The sequence below is a fragment of the Orbicella franksi genome, chromosome 3 (assembly GCF_964199315.1).
Source record: "Orbicella franksi chromosome 3, jaOrbFran1.1, whole genome shotgun sequence".
Taxonomy (NCBI): domain Eukaryota; kingdom Metazoa; phylum Cnidaria; class Anthozoa; order Scleractinia; family Merulinidae; genus Orbicella; species Orbicella franksi.
The window spans coordinates 32416045-32438915 of NC_138147.1; the positions used below are offsets into that span (position 1 = coordinate 32416045).

Genomic DNA, 22871 nt, shown 5'->3' on the forward strand with positions numbered 1-22871 from the left:
GCCACCAGAGTCATAATTAATTGAATTAAAAGTATAAATAAACGATATGGGACTGAATAAATAAATGGCATTTTAACAAACTTTTCAGCTACAGAGTAAACCTGTTATGAAAAAATTGTCCAACTAATGGAGAAATTTTGGCTGTACAAGACAGTTAGAAAAGTATTTACTTTACGAAATCTCTGATTAATTCCCACATGCAAGGTAACCATGTCTTTAATCTTCATCAATTAACTCTTGTTCTTAGGCCATTGAAGTTTGATTAAAAACTATACAAATAGCAGGGATAAATATTATGCACCAGGGCATTTTTTATACGAAACTTGACGTTTAACACGTTGGGCAATATACATTTTACCTACTTACATAACCATTTATTTAAGGTCATTCCCCAGTATTGCATTGCGCATCCCTACTGCACATAATTTCACGCGTGATTAGAGCGCGTGCATTAAAAAATGGCGGCTTTTTCTTTACAGCTAGACCTCGCCATAGAGGTAAATCGTCATTTTCTCGCGAACGAGTATGGTGACCTATCATTTTTTACTGTTGTTTTGAATTGAGTAGTAACTTTCTCTGTGTAAAATAAATATGGACCAATTCTCAGTGTAGAGCAAAAAGCTATCGTCGGAAACGTGAATTCAGCAAGCAATCGTGACTACAATCATGGTGCTATTATAAGGATTTATATGGGTATAAACAAGGTGCTGTTGCTCCTAAACGAACATGGGACCCCCTCATTTTTATTTCAAAATTTAAGTTCCTATAATATAAACAATCAATAGGCAAAGTTTCACAAAAATCTCAGTGCAGGTTCTATTTCGGTGGAATGACCTTAACTGGGTTCTTTGAGGGTTCTTTCGGTAACAAAGAAAAAGCTGAGAATCGCTGGGTTCTTTGCATCGTTACCTTTTCCAATATCTCTTTGTAATAAGACACTAAAGCCATCAATACACTGCGTTCAAATATAGAGAAAAATAGCACAAATAGTGCGGGTGTTGAGTGAATAAAATGATCGCTGGATCGCTCTATTGACGGCATATTTGTTTTTCCAATCCTTGTGCGCGCGCTGAATTGCATCAGCAAAAGCGCGCGCGAAAACTGTGTTCCGCCACCTTAAGGTATCTTCACGGGAAACTGATGTACAAGGTTGTTTGGCTTGTTTTGTTATGATTACTTGTATAATCTAAATTTAAGGCGCTTTAATGGTTTCGTATTTACTAAAGAAAGAACCTTCCTTCGTTGTCCTTTCAACCTGTACGCTCAAATGCTCAAATATCCTTTCATATTGTAAAAGAAAATTATTTCATTGTTTTGTAAGTTGAACAATGTGAAATTCAAATGAACTGAATTTGTTTTTAACTTTAAAACGTGAAATTCTGAATTCTAATTTTGATTCACAAAGGTAAATATTCAACATCGAATTTCCATTAACATTCAAGGCCTTGTGTTTGAGATGTATTGTATATTAGGATGTAAACGCGATTGAATGCTTGATTGATTGTAATCATTCATATAACTTAACGTAGGCTCGTTTTGATGTCTCCCCCAACCCGGCTACTAAAACTCGAGTTAAAACTTACTTAATATGCAAAAATCCACTGGAAACAAGACAATGTATGAATCCGTGGCTAATGTAAGTGTGAATTCTTGTTTTTTTAACTTTTATCTCGATTAAAGATAGCCTAATTGCTGTCATTGCTAAAAGCTATTTGCTTTTAATAGCCACTTACGTTGACAATCAATTTGTCGCTATCCTAGTAACTTTTCAGTTTTTTTTTAGTTCCTGGAGCAACAACCGAAAAAAAAAAGATTGATTTACAGGCCGACGACTAGGTAAGCGATGTGTTTTTAAGATAAACCAGTCAGATGTTGTTTTCGGTTTGTTAAGTGTTCATTTTTGCAGGGGATAAACGTTGCTAAGATACATTAATGCCGCGCAACTGACTTGAAATGGCTTACAAACCGGTTAGCCAATCAGAGAGCCGATATTTTTATCCCTGTGACGAGATGCCTATCGGGCATACGCAAACAACAGAAAGCTTACGTCATTTACTTGACGTAAGAATTCCTTCTGAGAGAAGGTCAAGCTAGCGACAACATTGTCAGGCGACATAAGAGGGAAACAAAATTGTTTTGCGCTGATAAATGTCGACTTCAGTGGGGAACACCTAAAGAACGTGTATCGCTAGCTTAGATTCTCGGTGGTTGAAGAAACTTTTGAGTGTGACATCACTCACGAGGGTGTCTTAACGGAAACGTTACAAAGGGTTCTTGCGACAGACTCTACCCGCAGGTACTCATGAATAGTGGCATGCATGGTCTGTAACAACGCTTTGATTTTTAAGATCAAATGTTGTTCACTTTATGATCCTTTGTTTCAAAGTTATTTGCTAAGGCTTTATTTGAGCTTCAACTTTATTCACTAATTTTTAAGTACGTTGTTAGCATCCATGTTCTTTTTCAGAAAATGTAAATTTATTGTATCATTGCTAGTTAGCAGAAAATTCAAATTAACGTCTGTAATTAATAACATATGACAGCTCGAGCACGTGCTTTTGATAAAACCACGGAAAGAAACTGCCTATCCTAAAACCCAGAGATTAATGTCAGCGATTTTTTTTCCAAAACATCAAGTCTGATATCACTGAAACAAATTTGGATCAGGTATTTACTATAAAGACGTAGTAATGTATTTAAAAAAAGTCGCTAAATTAAATAAACTAATTGTTCCCAAAAAGGAGAATGCCATGGAAGATCTACAGGCGTCGTTACAAGTCTTTATTTGCCGAGAAATTGAGCCAGCCATGAAATATTTTTGACTTTGATTTGATTGCTATACCTCATGGTTCTACAGTGACCTTTAAAAGTCAAAAGTGGCGTAAGCGTAAACAATCCTCATAACTTTAACCGTTACTCGGTTACTGTCAGATAACGTTCTTTCTCACCGTTTCGAAAACCGATAACCACAGAAATGTCTAATTAATTGCATAATTTCCAACACAACAGGATACGGGTACTACGGGATAATTGAAAGTTGTTATTTCCAATCAGCACAGTTCTCTCAAGTTCACAAGGGTCGCTGCTTTTTGAATTATAGTCCTTTGAACAACAATATCTCTGGACATTTTTAGGGAAATATATTGTTAATATAAAAACGTCTTTCTGTATTTTGTTCCTAATACTCTGCAATGCAACATATACGTAACTCGCGAGGGTGCTGCTTTCGGACTGCGCTCTGTTTGCTGGGAAATAAAATTTAACACTCCCAAGTGGAACATATTGACCACAGGTGTAGCCTGGTATTTTGATATAGGAAGATTATAAAGCTTACATTACAAACATACTGAAGTATCAGCCCAGCAAAGGTGAGGGAGAAACCACGTTAAGGGAAGGAATATTCCCTTCACTTGCTGAGAATGCAGGGCAAAAGAGAAAGTGGACCACGATAAGCAATGTCTATATCCCGGATGACAAAAACTCCCCCAACAGAGTACTGAATCTACTTACGTCAAAAGCTACATAAAAATCATTAATTTGGGCAAAATAAATTCCCTTTGTACAGCGCTTTGAAGCCCTAACTTTTCACAGTGAACAAATGCTATTTTGGCACCTTAAAATAGAAGTTAAATTGGTTCTGTTGATTTTTGCATTGAAATATACGAGTTGTAAAAATTGATTAAAAACGTTTTACTGGCTTAAGAACTTTCACTGGAAGTTTCGGTTGCTGCTGTAACCTTCTTTCAGCCAAAAATGTGCATAAGCATCGGCGTCCTTGATGTTATATGAATAAAAAAGAAAAAAGCTGTGCAATATATAAATGTGTCAATGAAGGTTCAATTGAAAGGGGGCTGCAATTTAAAAATTGGAATTCTTGTTGCAGCAACAACCGAAACGTCCTGTTATAGTTTTTAAGCCAGGCAAAAAAAAAATTTCATCAAAGTTTTAACTGATGCCTGGCTACAAACCAAATATTTTTAACATGAGTTGTTCTTCGTGTTACGTTAGGATGGGTTCCTGGATTGCCAAACTTGCAGGCCATAAAAAGGACACGGCTGAATCTCTCAAGGACCCACACGCCATTGCAGCGTACACTCTGTTTTTCGGTTGCGTAGCTTTTGTTTTGTTGCTGTGGATTGTTATTGCTATTTTAACAACCATTAGGATCTACAAAAAGTACTCAAGAAGATCAGAAGATGGTGATACCAAGGTAACAGTGTACGATATAAAAATTACGTAATGTAAAGCAAGAATAATACAATGCAAATTTACTTTAAAGAAAGTCAATTTACGAAGGGCTAATATGATTTAAGTTAAACCAGATCTTTGAGTATAAGTCAACAAGTAAAGAATCATGTTGCCTATATTAAGGTAAAATAAAGTGTGCGAGTGTCCCCCTTCCCCCCTCCCCCTCTACGGAAAGGATGCTTGTCCATAGCAGGGTTATTTCCCGGCATTAAATCCACCAGTACCTATTGATACACCTGGATGGAGAGAGTTAAATTAACACGAAAAATTATCTGTCTGAGAAAAATTCTTTTGAAACAAAACAGTTAATTCATGTTAATTTAACTCTCTCGGTCTAATTAGCTCGTTACTAATGGGCACCATTTTGTTTTCTTCCGCTATTGGTGTCTGACCCCTAATTTGTTGAATATCTGTATTGTCATTGTTTTATTTGTTATCATAAATTCAAATGTTACTTGAAAAATAACTCACAACTGAAGATGATCGCTGAACGAGCGAAAAATATCTGGCAAAATAAAATGAGTTATCTTCTCGATCTCTCTAAACATAAACCACTCGTGAAATACATACGAAACTACATCCGGGGCCCGAGTGCTGTATTTTCCATATCCTCGCCAATGACTAAGGATATTGATGACGTCATTTCTATACTTCATTTCCGGTCTAGATAATAATATATTTGCAGTTCTAGGAAGAAACTGAAAGTACAGTTATCCAAATTTCTCTCTTTAATGGTTCAGTAAACCATTTTTCCAGGTGTGACCCATTTATCCACGTGTGGCGCATTTCTCCAAGTGTGCCGCATTTTTCCAAGTGTGCCGCACTTTTTTAAGTGTGCCCCATTTTTCCAAGTGTGCTGCATTTTTCCAAGTGTGCCGCATTTTTCCAAGTGTGGCGCATTTTTCCAAGTGTGGCACATTTTTCCACTGTGCCGCATTTTTCCAAGTGTGGCGCATTTTTCCAAGTGTCGCGCATTTTTCCAAGTGTACAGCGTTTTCCCAAGTATGCCGCCTTTTTTTCAAGTGTACCGCATTTTTCCAAGTGTGCTACACTTTTCCAAGTGTACCGCACTTTTCCAAGTGCGCGCATTTTTTCAAGTGTGCCGCATTTTTCCAAGTGTGCCGCATTTTTCCAAATAAGGCGCATTTTTCCAAATAAGGCGCATTTTTCCAAGTGTGGCGCATTTTTCTAAGTGTTGCGCATTTTTCCAAGTGTGCCGGATTTTTTTTAAGTGTGCCGCAGTTTTCCAAGTAAGGCGTATTTTTTCAAGTGTGCCTTATTTTTCCAAGTGTGCCCCATTTTTCCAAGTGTGCCGCATATTTCCAAGTATGCCGCATTTTTCCAAGTATGCCGAATTTTTTCAAGTGTGGCGCATTTTTCCAAGTGTGGCGCATATTTCCAAGTATGCCGCATTTTTCCAAGTGTGCCGAATTTTTTCAAGTGTGGCATATTTTTCCAAGTGTGGCGCATTTTTCCTAGCGTGCCGCATTTTTCCAAGTGTGCCGCATGTTTCCATGTGTTCCTCATTTTTTCAAGTGTGGCGCATTTTTCCAAGTTTGACCCATTTTTAAAAGTGTGGCGCATTTTTCCAAGTGTGCCGCATTTTTGCAAGTGTGTCGCATTTTTCCAAGTGTGGTGCATTTTTTCAAGTGTGTCGCATTTTTCCAAGTGTCCTGCATTTTTGCAAGTGTGCTGCATTTTTCCAAGTGTCCCGCATTTTTGCAAGTATTCCGCATTTTTCCAAGTTTGCCCCATTTTTAAAAGTATTGCGCATTTTTTCAAGTGTGCCGCATTTTTTTTAAGTGTGCCCCATTTTTCTAAGTGTGCCGCATTTTTCCAAGTATGCCGCATTTTTTCCAGTGTGTTGCATTTTTCCAAGTATGCCGCATTTTTCCAAGTGTGCCGAATTTTTTCAAGTGTGGCGCGTTATTTCAAGTATGCCGCATTTTTCCAAGTGTGGCGCATATTTCCAAGTATGCCGCATTTTTCCAAGTGTGCCGAATTTTTTCAAGTGTGGCGAATTTTTCCAAGTGTGGCGCATTTTTCCAAGTGTGCCGCATTTTTCCTAGCGTGCCGCATTTTTCCAAGTGTGCCGCATCTTTCTATGTGTTCCTCATTTTTCCAAGTGTGGCGCATTTTTCCAAGTTTGCCCCATATTTGAAAGTGTGGCGCATTTTTGCAAGTGTGCCGCATTTTTGCAAGTGTGCCGCATTTTTCCAAGTGTGGTGCATTTTTTCAAGTGTGTCGCATTTTTCTAAGTGTCTTGCATTTTTGCAACTGTGCTGCATTTTTCCAAGTGTCCCGCATTTTTGCAAGTATTCCGCATTTTTCCAAGTTTTCCCCATTTTTAAAAGTGTTGCGCATTTTTTCAAGTGTGCCGCATTTTTTTTAAGTGTGCCCCATTTTTCCAAGTGTGCTGCATTTTTCCAAGTGTCCCGCATTTTTGCAAGTATTCCGCATTTTTCCAAGTTTGCCCCATTTTTAAAAGTATTGCGCATTTTTTCAAGTGTGCCGCATTTTTTTTAAGTGTGCCCCATTTTTCTAAGTGTGCCGCATTTTTCCAAGTATGCCGCATTTTTTCCAGTGTGTTGCATTTTTCCAAGTATGCCGCATTTTTCCAAGTGTGCCGAATTTTTTCAAGTGTGGCGCGTTATTTCAAGTATGCCGCATTTTTCCAAGTGTGGCGCATATTTCCAAGTATGCCGCATTTTTCCAAGTGTGCCGAATTTTTTCAAGTGTGGCGAATTTTTCCAAGTGTGGCGCATTTTTCCAAGTGTGCCGCATTTTTCCTAGCGTGCCGCATTTTTCCAAGTGTGCCGCATCTTTCTATGTGTTCCTCATTTTTCCAAGTGTGGCGCATTTTTCCAAGTTTGCCCCATATTTGAAAGTGTGGCGCATTTTTCCAAGTGTGCCGCATTTTTGCAAGTGTGCCGCATTTTTCCAAGTGTGGTGCATTTTTTCAAGTGTGTCGCATTTTTCCAAGTGTCTTGCATTTTTGCAACTGTGCTGCATTTTTCCAAGTGTCCCGCATTTTTGCAAGTATTCCACATTTTTCCAAGTTTTCCCCATTTTTAAAAGTGTTGCGCATTTTTTCAAGTGTGCAGCATTTTTTTTAAGTGTGCCCCATTTTTCCAAGTGTGCCGCATTTTTCCAAGTATGCCGCATTTTTTCCAGTGTGTTGCATTTTTCCAAGTATGCCGCATTTTTCCAAGTGTGCCGAATTTTTTCAAGTGTGGCGCGTTATTTCAAGTATGCCGCATTTTTCCAAGTGTGGCGCATATTTCCAAGTATGCCGCATTTTTCCAAGTGTGCCGAATTTTTTCAAGTGTGGCGAATTTTTCCAAGTGTGGCGCATTTTTCCAAGTGTGCCGCATTTTTCCTAGCGTGCCGCATTTTTCCAAGTGTGCCGCATCTTTCTATGTGTTCCTCATTTTTCCAAGTGTGGCGCATTTTTCCAAGTTTGCCCCATATTTGAAAGTGTGGCGCATTTTTGCAAGTGTGCCGCATTTTTGCAAGTGTGCCGCATTTTTCCAAGTGTGGTGCATTTTTTCAAGTGTGTCGCATTTTTCTAAGTGTCTTGCATTTTTGCAACTGTGCTGCATTTTTCCAAGTGTCCCGCATTTTTGCAAGTATTCCACATTTTTCCAAGTTTGCCCCATTTTTAAAAGTGTTGCGCATTTTTTCAAGTGTGCCGCATTTTTTTTAAGTGTGCCCCATTTTTCCAAGTGTGCCGCATTTTTCCAAGTATGCCGCATTTTTTCCAGTGTGTTGCATTTTTCCAAGTATGCCGCATTTTTCCAAGTGTGCCGAATTTTTTCAAGTATGGCGCGTTTTTTCAAATGTGGCGCATTTTTCCAAGTGTGCCGCATTTTCCCAAGTGTGCCGCATTTTTCCAAGTGTGCCGCATTTTTCCAAGTAAGGCGTATTTTTTCAAGTGTGCCGCATTTTCCCAAGTGTGTCGCATTTTTCCAAGTGTGCCGCATTTTTCCAAGTGTGCTGCATTTTTCCAAGTGTGGCACATTTTTTCAGATGTGCCGCATTTTTTCAAGTGTGGCGCATTTTTCAAGTGTGCCGCATTTTCCCAAGTGTGCCGCATTTTTCCAATTGTGCCGTATTTTTTTTAAGTGTGCCGCATTTTTTTCAAGTGTGGCGCATTTTTCCAAGTGTGGGGCATTTTTCCAAGTGTGGCGCTTTTTTCCAAGTGTGCCGTATGTTTTCAAGTGTGTCGCATTTTTCCAAGTGTGCCGCATTTTTTCAAGTGTGTTGTATTTTTCCTAGTGTGCCGCATTTTTCCAAGTATGACGCATTTTTCCAAGTTTGCCGCATTTTTTTAAGTGTATGACATTTTTTCAAGTGTACCGGATTTATTCAAGTGTGCCGAATTATTCCAAGTTTGCCACATTTTTCCAAGTGTTACCCATTTTACCAAGTTTGACCCATTTTTTCAGGTGAGAATTATTTTACCAAGTGTGACCCATTTTTCCAATTGTGACTCATTTTTGCAAGAGCAGCCCAATTTCTCAGGTGTGACTCATTTTTCCAAATGTGACCCATTTTTCTAAGTGTGAACCATTTTTCCAAGTGTGACCTATTTTTCCATTTTTGACCCATTTTTCAAGTGTGACCCATTTTTCCAGGGTTGACCCATTTTTCTAGGCGTGACCTAGTTTTCCAGTTGTGGCCCATTTTAGCAGGCGCCGTTTTGTGGTCTCGCTATGTACATTATGGAGAAAATAATATTTTTAAAGTTAGAAAGCAATTAGAGAAATTAACAACGTTTGAGACATTGTTGCATCAATTTATTGTACTTATTTTTGCAGACCACATTTGACCTTCAAATGGGGAAGAAACTCCTTCAGGTATATATTCTCTGAGCCACGACAAATTGAACAAAGTTTAAAGCCAGTTTAGGCTATGGCCTCGTTCAAAGCTGTAGACTTTGCGTAGTTCTCAAATTCAATAATAATTCAGTCATCAAGGAAATTATGACCGTGAGGGCGTTTGGATATCTGATCTTAATCAGCATAGGTTTTTACGATATTGCTTCTCCGTTTTCTCCTTGGTGCTAGTTTTGACTGAAAAGATCTTTCAAACACTCAAGGCTGTGTTTGACAACATTTCCAAACACCTCGAATAGAAGCTCATCAAAAATACGTTGCTACGCGTCGTATTTTCCATTTTTATCTCGGTGTTTGGGAAATGTGGTCAAACACGGTCTTTCGTGTTTGATATATTGCATGAAAATAAACGAAGAGTTGGCAAATTTTTACTACATTATTATGCAAGTAGTATAGTGGGACTGTAGTCTAGTAAAGCCCCAACTTTAATAATTAGCACAAGCCATCGACACCTCTGTACATTTTGTATAGTCACTGATATACATTACTGAGCATTCTATTATGTGCTGTACTCAGATCATGTTTATATTTTCGCAGACCACACTGGATCTTCAAGTGAGGAAGAAACTTGTCCAGACCCTGAGGCTCCGTCAGAGTTATCAGCAAGCGAAGTTAGAGACTGTGGAAATAATCACCACACCAAGATCAGGTCTCAGATACTAGATGTTTCTATAGTACATTAAAATTTCGCTCCTAAGTACAATTGATCTGGAACGGTCACTAGCCCTTCAAATATTTGAAGGGCTAGTGACCGTATGAAGGGGATATTTAACCATTATTCCACGAGCGCGCATTGGATATGAGATGGTAGATATTCAACGAGGCGCGTAGCGTCAAGTTGGCTATAATCATCTCACTTCCAAGAAGCACGATTGGAATAATTTTTTTTAATAAAAACGCTCCCAAAGGATGGTAAACTAAACTAAATAAGAACACAAAGCCCCCATAAATCTCACGTACGCTTACCATATTTGTAGAGCCATGATGGTATAATGTGTCATAACCCATGACGACTAAGCCAATGAAAACTCTTGAAGTGCATTATACAATGATCCAGTTTTTAATAAAAATCTCGTACGCTGAATACATCAGATTTATCGCTAAACTGCACACGATGCAATTATCTTTTCCTCTTTACATAAAGCTACATCAGGAGAAAACAACAACAAGCTTGGGATTCAGTTAGTGGATGAACCAGAAACCGATGACAAAGCGGACTATCCGGGAATATATGTGGCGGATATCAAACCCGGTAGCCTGGCAGAAGGAAAACTGTTTCCCGGCGATAAGATATTAGCGGTATCATAAACCTTTATCGATTCATGTATATTTTGGTTAATAACAAATGGAAACTTGGGACTCGATCCCTCCGCGGGGGCTACTACCAGAAAAATTGAGTGGGGGTGTGCGGCCCGCTCAGTCCAAAACACTTACCCTATTTATGACCAAACTCTGTGATTTTCCCTACCGTATTTTTGACCTGACAAAAAATTCGACACCCTATTTTTGACCTGACACAGTTGCCCGTAAACATAATTTGTGAAGGGCTTTTGCTGATGGTCTTATCGATAATGATAAAAAAGAAACTTCTTCCAAAAAACATACCCAATTCAAGACTAGAGTGCAAAAATTATACCCTATTCAAGACTAAATGGCCAAAATCGATAGCCTATTTATGCCCAAAACGGCTGAAAAACCATACTCTTTGGGGCAGCACATACCTCTAAAGCTCATATAAGAGAGCACCCCCGTGTTCGAAACTTGTAGAACCTAAATTATAAGAATGGTGGCCGAGTTCTTTAATATTTTTCAGATCAATGATTTCTACCTGGGTAAAGCTTCTCTGAAGTACGCCTCGGAAGTCATGCATGCCCTGAGACAAGCTGAAGGACATCTGAAGTTCTCCGTCAAAAGAGCACAGATAAGAGAGGTAGTTTACAGACAAAGTAAAGTTGCCTTGCTTAACAATATGTCGACTAGTGAATACAGATGGTGAATTTTTTAGGCTCGTTAATGAAATGTGAAAGGTAAATTGATCAACATGACACGAGCGTGGGACAAAGAAAATGTCGACTAGTTGTACGCTTGAAAATAGCTATAGCGAGATGTTACGAAAAGAGTAGCTGACAAACTCTAAGCTCATCTATTCGTAAATTGATAAAATTTCGTTCAGTTCTGACTTTAAAAGCATTCCAGTGACCCGGACTTGAAAATGCTAGCATTTTCGGGACCTCGGTCATAGTTTTTTCACTATACGGACCTGACCTCTCGTCGGCAAATAACATATATTTATTTATTCATTTGATATATAGTCATATATATAGCAACAGATATGCATACGATGTCTGATATCTTTCAGCAAAGGGTAAACGAGGCCTTCTCGATGTATTGCGACGATGAAGACACGGGAAAGAAGGTGGCTTTCAATAAAGATCATATGGAAGGTACGATTTGACACAAAACTCTGATGCCAATTTCTCTTTTACACTTCTTTTGAGGATTGCCCATTGCGATGCACCTCGTGATTCTACAAGCGAAATTTCGAAAACCTGAGAGAAAACCATCTTTATGTTATATATTCAGGGGGAATTTTCGAGTAATCGTTGTTATTTCTTCTAATTTCTTTGCAGTGTTCGAAGAAGCGTTTTCCATGTTTGATGTGCACGCCACTGGAAAGATACAATTCAAGTTTTTGTTCCCACTGCTTCGAAACCTGGGCTACAACGTTCACAAGGCAGAGGCCTGGGACTACTTGAATGAGCTTGAGTTAGCAGGTAAAGTGACGAGGAACAGTGACCTTACCAATAATAATAATAATAATAATAATAATAATAATAATAACATTACAATTCACCGCTAATTTTTTTCTGATTCTTATTAGTTTAAATTGATTACGTGACGCGATACTGTTCATCCGCGGAGGGACACTATCAGCCCATAGTGCCCGTCCGAGGAAAATACCCGGATGAGTAGTACTCGTCCGTGAAAATTTCTCTGTAAACATGCGGGCGCGGGCTTATAGAAAAAATAATTGAGAGACCCAGTTTGTCTGTTTTCTTTTTCAAATTTTACATTGGGCTCTCGCGCCTTTCATGTAAGAAAGTTGAAAGTAACTCAATATGATTTTTTTGAACTGAAGCGCGGAATTAAGAAAATTAAGTGGTGAACAATAAAGACAATAGAGTGTAGACAATAGAGTGTTCATGTCTCGGAACTATCGGCTGATAGCTGCCCCGCGGAAATTTGATTTTCTTTAAAAATATGTGAGTATGTAAATGTAATTTATTTAACCACGGAGCACCAAGAAGATCACAAGAACTCGTTCAGAAATGCCCGTGCATTCCAGAATCAAATTGAAATTTGGAATGTATTAATATTAGTATTAGTATAGTTTTTTAGCAGTGTCCCCTAATTAGTATGGTGTATTATTTGAAGGCTATAAGGTTTTTGACACTTTAATAAAGTTCTCACTCACTCACTCACTCACTTACTCACTCAAATGTTAGGTTTTGACGAGAGGGGGGAAAACCGGAGTACCCGGAGAAAAACCTGTCGGGGTAGGGTAGAGTACCAACGACACACTCAACCCACATATGACGCCGGGTCCGGGAATCGAACTCGGGACACACTGGTGGGAGGTGAGCGCTCTCACCACTGCGCCATCCCTGCCCCCCCCCCCCCCCCAAATATTTGCCCTCGAAGCTTCGTTTCTCCGACAAATATGCAAGTTTTAAGAACATCAAATTTCCGTGAGGTAACTATTAGCCAATAGTTCCTCGACAGAACGATTGCCAAAGAAAGGAAAAAAGCGTGATTTATATATATCAAAGGGCGCACGTTTTAGGACCAATGTAAAATGTATCCGTAGCGCTGATTTGTTTGGATCTAAAGTAAAACTAAGTAAGAGCTACTGAATGGAAAAGCTGGTTTACCATCCAGCAACCTCAGTTTTCGTAACAAATTTGTGTTTTAAATTTTCAAAACTGGTACTCATTTTGTATCACTTTGGCAAGTTCATGTGATAACGTTCTGGAAACTGTCCATTAAATACTGTTCGCGCATATCCAGACGAAATCTGCGCATGAGCAACGTATTCAACCAGCCATATCATGGGAAGCAGTGGTTAGGGCACCGGAATTGAAATCTGGAGCTCCAGGTTGTGGGTTCAAGTCCCGCTCTGACTACTCAGCTGGAGTTGTTTCTCGGTAGACCCTAGTTCAACTCCTCGCTCATGCTTGTTTTATTAAAATAGCCAATTGGTTTGCCCCGCGCCCACCAGTTGGGATTTTTAAGCCTATTATGTTTATTTGAAATATTTCTTTCTCTCAGTTTAAGTGACATGCCTGAGAAGTAGCTTGGTGTAGCTAAGCGCATTGTCCACTATAAAAAACGGCATTTTACCTGTTTTTCTAACTAAACACCAGCCTGAAAAGTATTCAGAATAGTTTTAATGTCCTTTTAGACAAACAAACGGTAACCTTCGGCGAGGTTATCAAGTTCCTGGAGGAAATTGTAGCAGAGCAACATGAAAAAACTGAGGTGACCTGTGTCTACAACGTGTTCGATCCGGACCAGACAGGTCATGTATCAGTCATTGAAATACAAGAAGCGCTACACGTATGGTATGGGGATAGAATAAGTGAGGAAGAAGTTCAGGAAATATCGGCGTTTGCTGATCTGGACAATAATGGCTTTGTCAAAGAACAAGGTATAACTGTACTAGCTTTTAGGTCTTTTGAAAGTGTTAATAGTATTTTCAGGACAACATCCGCAAGCAGTAGTCCCAAAGAGGCTAAAACGTCAGGGGATAATTTCCCTTTAGAAAGACATAGAACGCTTTCCATTCGACCAAAATTTCCGATTTCACTTCCGGGAATTTCTTGTGGTGAATGGAACAGCATTGTCTACAATTTCCGAAAAAGAGAACAACCTCGCAAGCAATACGCACGTTTTTGAAAATTTCTCACCAGGAATTTCTGTTCCATTTGATTTTCAACCCGAAATTTTCGGTTGAATAATCATGGTTCGCATTTCGGAAATTGAACAATTAACGAATGTTCTGGTGTTTGCATTGTGGTTGAATGGAAAGCGCCCATATTTTAATCTGAATCTGTTAAGTTATTTTGAGTATTTCTGCAAGACAGACGGTGGTAAAATTCTGCGATACGTAGCAAGGATGGTGTACATGTATAATTCACACACTGACCGGAGTTTCGTAATTAAGCTAAAGACTCCAATGATAATGAAACTGCTTCAACCACGCAACCATCCATCCATGATAGCGTTCACAACATATAAATTTAAGTAAAGATGTAATTGAGTGTTACTTTTTTCTTGCCAGACTTTGAAAGACTGCTTCTGCCCTCCTTGACGCTTTATTAGAAGTTAAGAGGTCCAGAGGATCCAGTGTTGAGAAGTAATCTGGTCGTCCTAGTCCGTCGCCGACACTGATGCAGGAGTGGACTGGGCATAAAGTAGAGCGCTCTGTCCATTTCGCTTATCCCAGAATGACGCGCGTAACGATGGTCTATTGCGCAAGTGCAGACAGTGAAACACCAATAGCAGTGAGGAAGTAGTAGATGATGAAACGACATACAGATAGCTGCCTCAACTTAAAGCAGTGCTTTTGCAAAATTTTCTACCGTATTACTGATATGTCTTGACAGTTTGTCTTAAATCAAATGCACTCATATACACTAAACAAAGTCGGAAAGATCTTAAAGGTGCCAATCGACAACTCTTTTAAAAATCTTAAGAAAATTATGAAATGCTTGTTTGCAATCCAAAGGGTTAGTTTCATGGTTTGTTTTGTCTTTTTATTATATTTTGCTTGTTTTTATTAAAGAGAAATTTAAGAGTTCCACATGAAATAAGAAAACGATCCAAGACAAGATGCGCGATAAATTCTTCTTTAATTTCACTTTTAATCAATTTAATCATACGCTTTTTTATTACTCATATTAATCTTTTTTTTTTTTTCATGTTTAACGAGTTTCTCCTGACTTTTTTAAGGAGGAAGGTGAGAGAATGTAAGGAATATTAACATCGCGATGCACTTTCAAATTCTCAGAACTATCTTTTCAAAAGTTGTCTAGCGATCACTGTAAAGAATTGCTATTTTCATATTGCCGGTCTCTGAAAGAAATGATATGTAATTTCAGTTGAACAAACGTTACGTACGGCACAGCCTGTTACGTTTGCCATGTAAAATATGAAAATAACCATATTAAACAGCATCTTTTAAATAACTTTTTTGAAAGAATAACCAGGTTTTCTTTTTAATGGCAGATTAGTTGAAATAAAAAAATACAAGCTTACATATTTATTTTCCTTCATGTGCTATAAATCCTCTTTACTCTCAAGCATTCTCAATTCACTGTTTAAAGATTTGTTTAAAGTTTCGTTGTTGTTCATCTGTTTCTTCTTTTACAGATCATTATTTAAACATACAAGCAGGGCGGCCTCCTATATAGATGGAGAAGAAAATTCAATATACATTTTACATTTTGAAGTCGATTTAGGCGAGAAAACACTCGAAGAATAACAACCTTCTTTTGTTAATGTTTTCTGAGCGGAAAAGTCCACAATCATTACCTAGAAATGATTGTATTTGTTTTGTGTCAATTTACTGTCTCTCTGAAGTTTGCCGCCCTGCCAATCAGTTTCAATGACCATCGTTCAACATAGAAATTGTTTCTCTGAAATAACAATGTCGATAACTGAAGACCCTCTAAGCCAATCAAATGCCATTCTGCAGCCACTTGCGTGGTGGATAGAAATGAAACTTGGGCATAAAAAAAGCCGCTAAAAGACCATTCAGTTGATTGACAATATTTACTTGTGCGTTTAAACTTCGTCTTACTAGTTCAATTGACTCTTCTATGCCAGATGTCGGATTTTCAAATTCGAAATGTTTATCTAAATTGGTGTTATTAGAAATTCATAGAATTAATAACTAGGAGGTGAATTTTGGCAGCCATTCGTTCAAAGGTGTGTGAAACAAACTTTAATGAACTTAATGAGGTACATCTGGTTCTGAATTATTCGTGTTCGCCAGGCATCAAGGCGTTCGTAGCCATAACCACTGTGTTATTAGTCAACAAATTAGAGCGCGGACACTCAACACAGGCGCTGAAATCCCCACAGGTTAAAAAATACCAAGTCCTGGCTTTTGATAGAGGCGAAACACTTCGCTTTACCTGAAGTGTACAAATTTGGCGACTGGATCTCTAACCATTTGTTGGAAGTGAAGCTGTCTCGAATATTACTCGTCTGGAAGGTAAACTTGTCTTTTAATGTTTTTATGACTTTATTTAACTGTATGTGTGCTTGCTCCTAGCTTTCAAATTCAAACCCTTTCGCCGGTCTACAAAAAATAGCACGTATGAGAAAAACATTTCTCTTAAGTAGTGGATGAAGTTATAATGTAAAGCGAAAGCAAGTTGAAAGGCCAAATAGGAAAAATAAATGATGTTAAATCCTTCTCAATGCAACTAAATGAACAGAACGACATCAGATCCGGTTCAATCATTTCACGAAGACAAACAACCACTTCACTGATTATACGCACAAATCCTGTCTACCGACTTTCAACCGGCAAAGTAGTAATGAAGTAAAAAACGAACAAATTTTACGGAATTGATTCTCTGCCAGTTGCCTAGCCAAGAGTATTCCGAGCTTGTTTTGTTTACAGTTCGTATTTGTTTTGTCGTAAGCTAAGTAATGGTTGATTTTTAAGAAATCAATAGCTTTTTATATTAAAACGAGAAAATGAAGAATTTTAGGACAATATAATGTACTGTCTGTTTGGAAACCGCATAACCGCAAATGCATCATTTCTTTGTAGGAAACCATTCAAATGAATTTCTTGTCAATCACAAAAGTTCGCCTCGATTCTAAAGAGTGCACATTAGAGAAAGAACCAGACGCTCAAGATTCGGACATTTCTAGCTCAACAAATGAGAAAATCAATGGAAATTATGGAAAAGAAAACGACGAGAAACAAAAGAAGTACAAAACAGTAATCGGTGAAAAGATTTGGCGACCGTCGCGAAAGGGGGAAAGTGGAGTCAAGTCTTTAACAATGTCGCCAGTACCAACCAACACGAATTCTGAGTCGAGCTCATTCCCCAAACTCATAGCGAAAGAGAAAGATGACAGAAAGGGGAACAAAACTGAAAACGGAATATTGACGATGAAGCGATCCAGTTCGGCCCCAGGATGGTGTTACGTACCAGCGAGAGTGACAAAACAGAATTTTCGACTTCCTTGCATTCCTGATTTGCAAACACTGTCAATCACTGATGACCAGCCAATTGAAACACATAGTAAAACCCTTGTCGTGGAAGGAAAGAAGCTTGGATCGACAGGTGAAACGGGTTTTACTCTAGATTCAGTAGATAATAGTAATAATTTGCCAAAGAGCGACATAAAAGTTATCATTGAAGACCATGGCCACCGCGACGTTCAAGCAAAGAAATTAAGCCACGAAGATGATGAAGCGATAGAAAGTGAGAAAAAACGTTTCCATGGAGACTTGTGCGACGATTCGTTCCCGGCAATTAAGAAAACAGAATTTCGTGTCAAGTCCGCCTACGCCAGCTCAAGCAAGATATACAACACCTATCTACAATCAAGATTCGGTAAAAGCGTTTACGAAAGCGGGGCCAAGAAGACGGCGTCTGGTGCTGGCAAAAAATACCAGGTGTATTGGGCGCCAGTATTGATTAAGAAGCAAATGTTATATAACCGCACCGTTGGCGCGAGTGGCAGGCAGGAATACCGCGGGGAGAGAAATTCTACTGAGGATAACCGCAGCAAAAAGAGAAAAGTTAACATCCATGGAAATAAGGGCAATCTGTGTCAACAGGAGAGTGAATGTTCTTCAGGAGTGGCGTAAAAGCAGTAATGAACATTTTTGACTTATTTCAAGAGTTTTCAGTTTAAATCTATCAAGTGAAGTTTGAAAACAGCCTCTTATTTTCTTTTTATGTCTGTATTTGTAACATTTGAAAGAGATTTTTGGATACCGTAAACTTCCGAAAGTAAAGACCCCCCGAAAGTAACGACAAAAAGTTATGGCCGCTAAATCCCGAAAGTAGAGAGCCGGCCCACTTCTGTCTTTTATTTCGTATAAAATCTCAGTGCTACAAACTTTGTATAACGATTTTTGCTCCCGAAAGTAACGAGCCTCAAAGGCTGCTAATTCCACTAGTCAACGTTCGATGTCTTAATATTGTGACATGGCTCCGAGGCTTTCAAGACAGTTTCTTTTGTTCTTAATTTCCAAAAGAAACTTGCATACAAAGAAAACAACACCAAATATAGAAGTTTGTCCGCAAAGCCTTGGAGCCATGTTAGAATATTGCTAATTAGTATCACCCAGCTAGTGGACTAATGCAAATCCTGCTTTTTGATTGGCTACGCTACTAGAGGACTATTAGTAATAGTCCTCGAGTAGCGAAATTGGCGCAATCGAGCGTGACGCTTTCTTTCGTTTTATTCCCCAATAAATATTTCTTCAACTTGCATTTACTAACTTTATTATTGCCTTTTTTGTCCGACTAGTTGGATGATACTAAAACAATTAGACCCTTCGCCCTCAAGCGCCACGGGTCAATAGCCCATTCGGCTTCGCCTCATGGGCTATTGACCCGTAGCTCCTGCGGGCTACGGGTCTAATTGCTAAATAGATCGAACGTTGCCTATTGAGTGTTTGATTGGCTCTTTTACTTGTCCTAAATAGTCGTGTGAAAACAACACTATAGTCATAAGATCTCGAAATCCCCAATTTTGAATTTTATCAATAAAAAGAACGAAGTTATCTTAGTTTAGCCCAGACCACTGGTTTTTGTAAGGCCAAAGAGCAGAATTATTCAACATATGATTCCAAGCTTCGGCATGAACGAAGCAGTTTCAAGTTATGGCCAGTAGTGCCCCCCCCCCCCCCTCTCTCCACCCCACAAACAAGACGATCTCTAATCATCCAACATTATGTACATACATGTATTCAATTATCGTTGTCAGGCTATCACGTGCACATGTTTTAACATATGCAAAGACAAATTTCAAGTGCAAATGGAAACTTGTATAATGTTGGTCATTTCACCTTGTTTTGAGAAGATGGCTATATACTTCATGCACAAAAATGTACAACTTACCTTCAGAGCCTTTGTACCGTTCATTAATCGATTAGAAATTACTCGTGGTTAGCTTTACCAGGTTTTTGTTAGATTCCCAAATTACTGAAGTTGAGAGACTTCAATCTAAACCGGAAGCTCTGATTTTAAAGCTTTTTGAAAAAAATACGTGGATATTACAGACATCTTGTCTGCAGAGTGATTTATGAGTGTTCGGCATAGGACAGACACCTGTATGTTTGTGAGAGTATTGGCTCAATTATCAGAGAATCGAGTAAAAATAGAACTGTAACCAGGATAAGACATATTGGAATAAAAACGTTCTCTTACATAGGAGAAACCGGAAGATGCTTCCAAACCCGAAAAAAGGAACATCAACGAAACTTGAAGAACTATTCAAATGGCTCTAATGTTGCCAACCATGCGTGGCAAAACAATCACTCCATTGATTTCGACAATGCTTGTGTCATTGACAAAGGCAATGACCGCGTTCGAAAAACACTAGAATCTTGGCACACAGCAAAAACCGTCGACGCGGATAACAACTCAAAACCGTTGCCTAGACAATATTCTATTTTATTGTAATCAGGCCTCATTTACATCTTTATCTTCTAGCTTTTTTCACGCTTGTCTTTATTCCAATATATCAGAGAATCGTAAAATATTTACTTCACCACTTTACAAACAGAACGTAACCTTGAGCAAAGGGAATCTAGAAAAAAACAACAAAATACGACTACTTACAACAAGAATTTTTAGTCAATATTAACCTTGAACCCGTACGGTTAAGAAATCGCCGCAGCTGTCTGATTGCTGTGCAATTAAGTCGAATTTTAACCGCACATTTATCGCTGAATGTCACAATCATCTATGTATGTGGCATGTTCAAGTTGTTCAATCTTTGCCATTTTAATTCAGGATGCCACCAGCACGCGCGCTCTTAAAATAAAAATTTCGCAAACCCACACGATGTATTCACAATAGCGAAGTAGCGAAGAAGCGAAGAAGTTTCTACGCTTAATGTTCATTGTTTAGACTAATGGTTTCTCATTTAGTCTCTTTAAACTGCGGCAGATTGCAAGAACAATATATCTCACTGTCTATCTTTGTAATGTTTTGTTTTCATGGATCGTTTAAATACATAATAAATAAAACCCTTTTTAAATAGCAGTGAAATAAAAGTGATTGAACACTATACAGACACGATCATTTAACGAGAAAAAGAACTCGCAAAATCCTCCTATTGTTTCGTTGCTGCGAACTTTTATAGCACAGAGCTTTCGTCCCTCGAAGCCAAAACCGCACTGGAGGTAGCAGCCCTCAAGCGGAAACGTCTTTCAGCAAGACTGATGGTCGACTTGTATTTTTGCCTTGTATAAAGCTCTTGTCTTCCTACCATCAAAGACGCTGGATCGTCAATGTTCCACGCGTCTTGTTTGGCAGGAATTGAGCGAGAAGACGTTGACGCCCGGCGCATTGTTTCCCGCCATAAATCTTGTCGGTAAATCGGTGGAAGCTGTGATGGTGTACTCGCCTCTGGAAGGCTTTCACTGACTTCTTCGTCTCCAATACGAAGAGGTAAAACCTGCAAAATCTCGTCGACGCTTGAGCCATTACTTTCAGCGGGAGCTTCTTTGCAAGAAATAACAGCTTTCGCAAATTCTTCCCCGAACTCAGAGCTAGGGGATCGTCTTCCATTGTAAGTTCCAGATTCAAACAGCGGGAATCCCGAATTTCGCGGAATCCATGATAACGATGTTGAGTCTCGGCGAAAATCTCGAGGAAATTCTAATCCTTTTTCATACGGTTTGAAAGGGACGAGCTTTGACACCGGCACAGAAAGAGAAACTCTTGGCTTTCTTAATTGTTCTTGCTTCTTCAGCGTTTCCTCGAGGAGTTCTTTCGGCTTTCTTCTCGCCTTCTGTGTATTAGCATGCTTATTGTACGCGTCCTCGAGTTCTTCGCTTGCTCCATCGATATCTTCGGAATCTCTTGGCGGCAAATCATCCAAATTGATATTTCTTTTCTTTACTTCTTTTATCGCATCAGCGTAAAGCTTTTGCATTCGCTTGTCGCTGCGAGATGCCTTTCGATGTCCCTTTGTCTTCTTCTTGCCCATACCTACAAAAAATCCTTTGAAAAAAATAATAATGGCATACATACATGTTGTTATTGATCGCTATTACACCGTGTAAATTCAGATAACCGTGCCGGCATTCCCCGATATCCATTTCCAAATTAGCCAATATGCATTACTTAGTTATGATACCCTGACACCGTACAATTATCTTCAGTTATGTCATTAAACCTACCTCAAAGAAACGGTTTAATTTTAACGAGATCTCTTGGTAATATATATATATATCCTTGAAACGCGGCTAAGTACAGCCAATTCTTGTGTAAATATACATCTTCACCCGTCGTATCTTCGTGTAAACAACACTAAGAAAATCTATTTTGGAACGGCAGATGTTGTTGGTTTACAAATATGCTTGGATGATAACGCATGCGCGCTGCTTGACTTCCAATTTCAAGCTTTCATTCAAGACATCATTATTTTATTAAGCGTTTTAGTTTTTACCGCAAGCTTTTAAAAACTCACTCTAGGGAAGCTTTAGACAGATAAACGTCTAGCAGATACCGTTTTGCAAGGTCGATTATCGTTTTTTGATAATCAAAACACTAAGTCGAGACGCTTTCAGCAAAACGAAGCAATTGTTTGGATGTGAAAATAACACCGGGTGGGTTAAATGATTACGCAATAAATTAAGAAAAACCATACTGTTTTTAAGGGCTTTGTTTTACCGAAAAAAAAAACAACAACAGTAGGAGAATATCCTTAAATAATATTGCCATTTTTAAGTCTAAGAATACATGACAGGACAATAGCTTGCCATGTAGGATTGCAAAATTTAGGAGGACATAATGGATAATAACATGATACACATAAAAAAGTCTTTCAAATTTTAAAGCAACGTGCACAAAATAGGTATTGAAGGCTGTTTATTGTTTATTTCCGCCTAATGTCATCACATCATCAGAACGAAAAGCAGAAACTGACGGATAATCGTTAAAACAAAACAAATGTCTTTGTATTCTTAAATGTTATTGCTTATTATCTAGGAAATTGTAAGGGAGGGGGTGGGGGTGATTGAGTGCCTGTGGGGAAAAACGGAAGTTCTAGACGGGGGACTTTGATTAAAAGCGGGCTATCTTTAAAACGGGGAACGGGGAATCGGGGAATGGGAATGGGGAATGGGGAATGGGGAATGGGGAATGGGGAATGGGGAATCTTTAAAATGGGGAATCTTTAAAAGCGGGAATCTTTAAAATGGGGAATCTTTAAAAGCGGGAATCTTTAAAATGGGGAATCTTTAAAAGCGGGAATCTTTAAAATGGGGAATCTTTAAAAGCGGGAATCTTTAAAACGGGGAATCTTTAAAAGCGGGAATCTTTAAAACGGGGAATCTTTAAAAGCGGGAATCTTTAAAATGGGGAATCTTTAAAAGCGGGAATCTTTAAAATGGGGAATCTTTAAAAGCGGGAATCTTTAAAACGGGGAATCTTTAAAAGCGGGAATCTTTAA

General features: G+C 38.7%; 3 protein-coding genes across 5 annotated transcripts; 2 read left to right on the forward strand and 1 right to left on the reverse strand.

Annotated features, from left to right (window-relative positions):
* The first annotated feature begins 1789 nt into the window (after positions 1-1789).
* Positions 1790-15027, forward strand: LOC145482102 (uncharacterized). Of its 3 annotated transcripts, none has more exons than XM_081460700.1 (10): positions 1790-1836; positions 4009-4210; positions 9069-9107; positions 9684-9795; positions 10291-10445; positions 10960-11076; positions 11506-11590; positions 11777-11920; positions 13609-13854; positions 14488-15027. In XM_081460700.1, exons 2-10 carry the CDS (start codon positions 4010-4012, stop codon positions 14526-14528), a joined length of 1140 nt encoding a protein of 379 aa, XP_081316826.1. In that variant the 5' UTR covers positions 1790-1836; position 4009; the 3' UTR covers positions 14529-15027. The 3 variants fall into 3 exon arrangements, with proteins under 3 accessions (XP_081316826.1, XP_081316825.1, XP_081316824.1); XM_081460699.1 differs by having other exon boundaries at positions 1832-2296; XM_081460698.1 differs by lacking the exon at positions 1790-1836 and having other exon boundaries at positions 2623-4210.
* Positions 15028-16030: 1003 nt separating this feature from the next.
* Positions 16031-18507, forward strand: LOC145480344 (uncharacterized). Its single transcript, XM_081458634.1, has 2 exons — positions 16031-16425; positions 16993-18507. The coding sequence occupies exon 2, from the start codon at positions 17005-17007 to the stop codon at positions 18043-18045; it is 1041 nt and encodes a 346-aa protein (XP_081314760.1). The 5' UTR covers positions 16031-16425; positions 16993-17004; the 3' UTR covers positions 18046-18507.
* A 1117-nt stretch (positions 18508-19624) lies between these two features.
* On the reverse strand, positions 19625-21697 carry LOC145480346 (uncharacterized). Its single transcript, XM_081458635.1, has one exon. The coding sequence runs from the start codon at positions 21444-21446 to the stop codon at positions 20550-20552; it is 897 nt and encodes a 298-aa protein (XP_081314761.1). The 5' UTR covers positions 21447-21697; the 3' UTR covers positions 19625-20549.
* Positions 21698-22871: the final 1174 nt, after the last annotated feature.

What these genes read in the sequence shown, in the direction of transcription:
- LOC145482102 (XM_081460698.1), top strand. Translation starts at nt 3,953, where the DNA reads ATGCCTGGCTACAAACCAAATATTTTTAACATGAGTTGTTCTTCGTGT. An exon ending in TGGGGAAGAAACTCCTTCAG is followed by an intron (nt 9,108 to 9,683) that starts GTATATATTCTC and finishes ATATTTTCGCAG; the next exon opens with ACCACACTGGATCTTCAAGT. An exon ending in CAATAAAGATCATATGGAAG is followed by an intron (nt 11,591 to 11,776) that starts GTACGATTTGAC and finishes ATTTCTTTGCAG; the next exon opens with TGTTCGAAGAAGCGTTTTCC.
- LOC145480344 (XM_081458634.1), top strand. Translation starts at nt 17,005, where the DNA reads ATGAATTTCTTGTCAATCACAAAAGTTCGCCTCGATTCTAAAGAGTGC.
- LOC145480346 (XM_081458635.1), bottom strand. Translation starts at nt 21,446, where the DNA reads ATGTATGCCATTATTATTTTTTTCAAAGGATTTTTTGTAGGTATGGGC.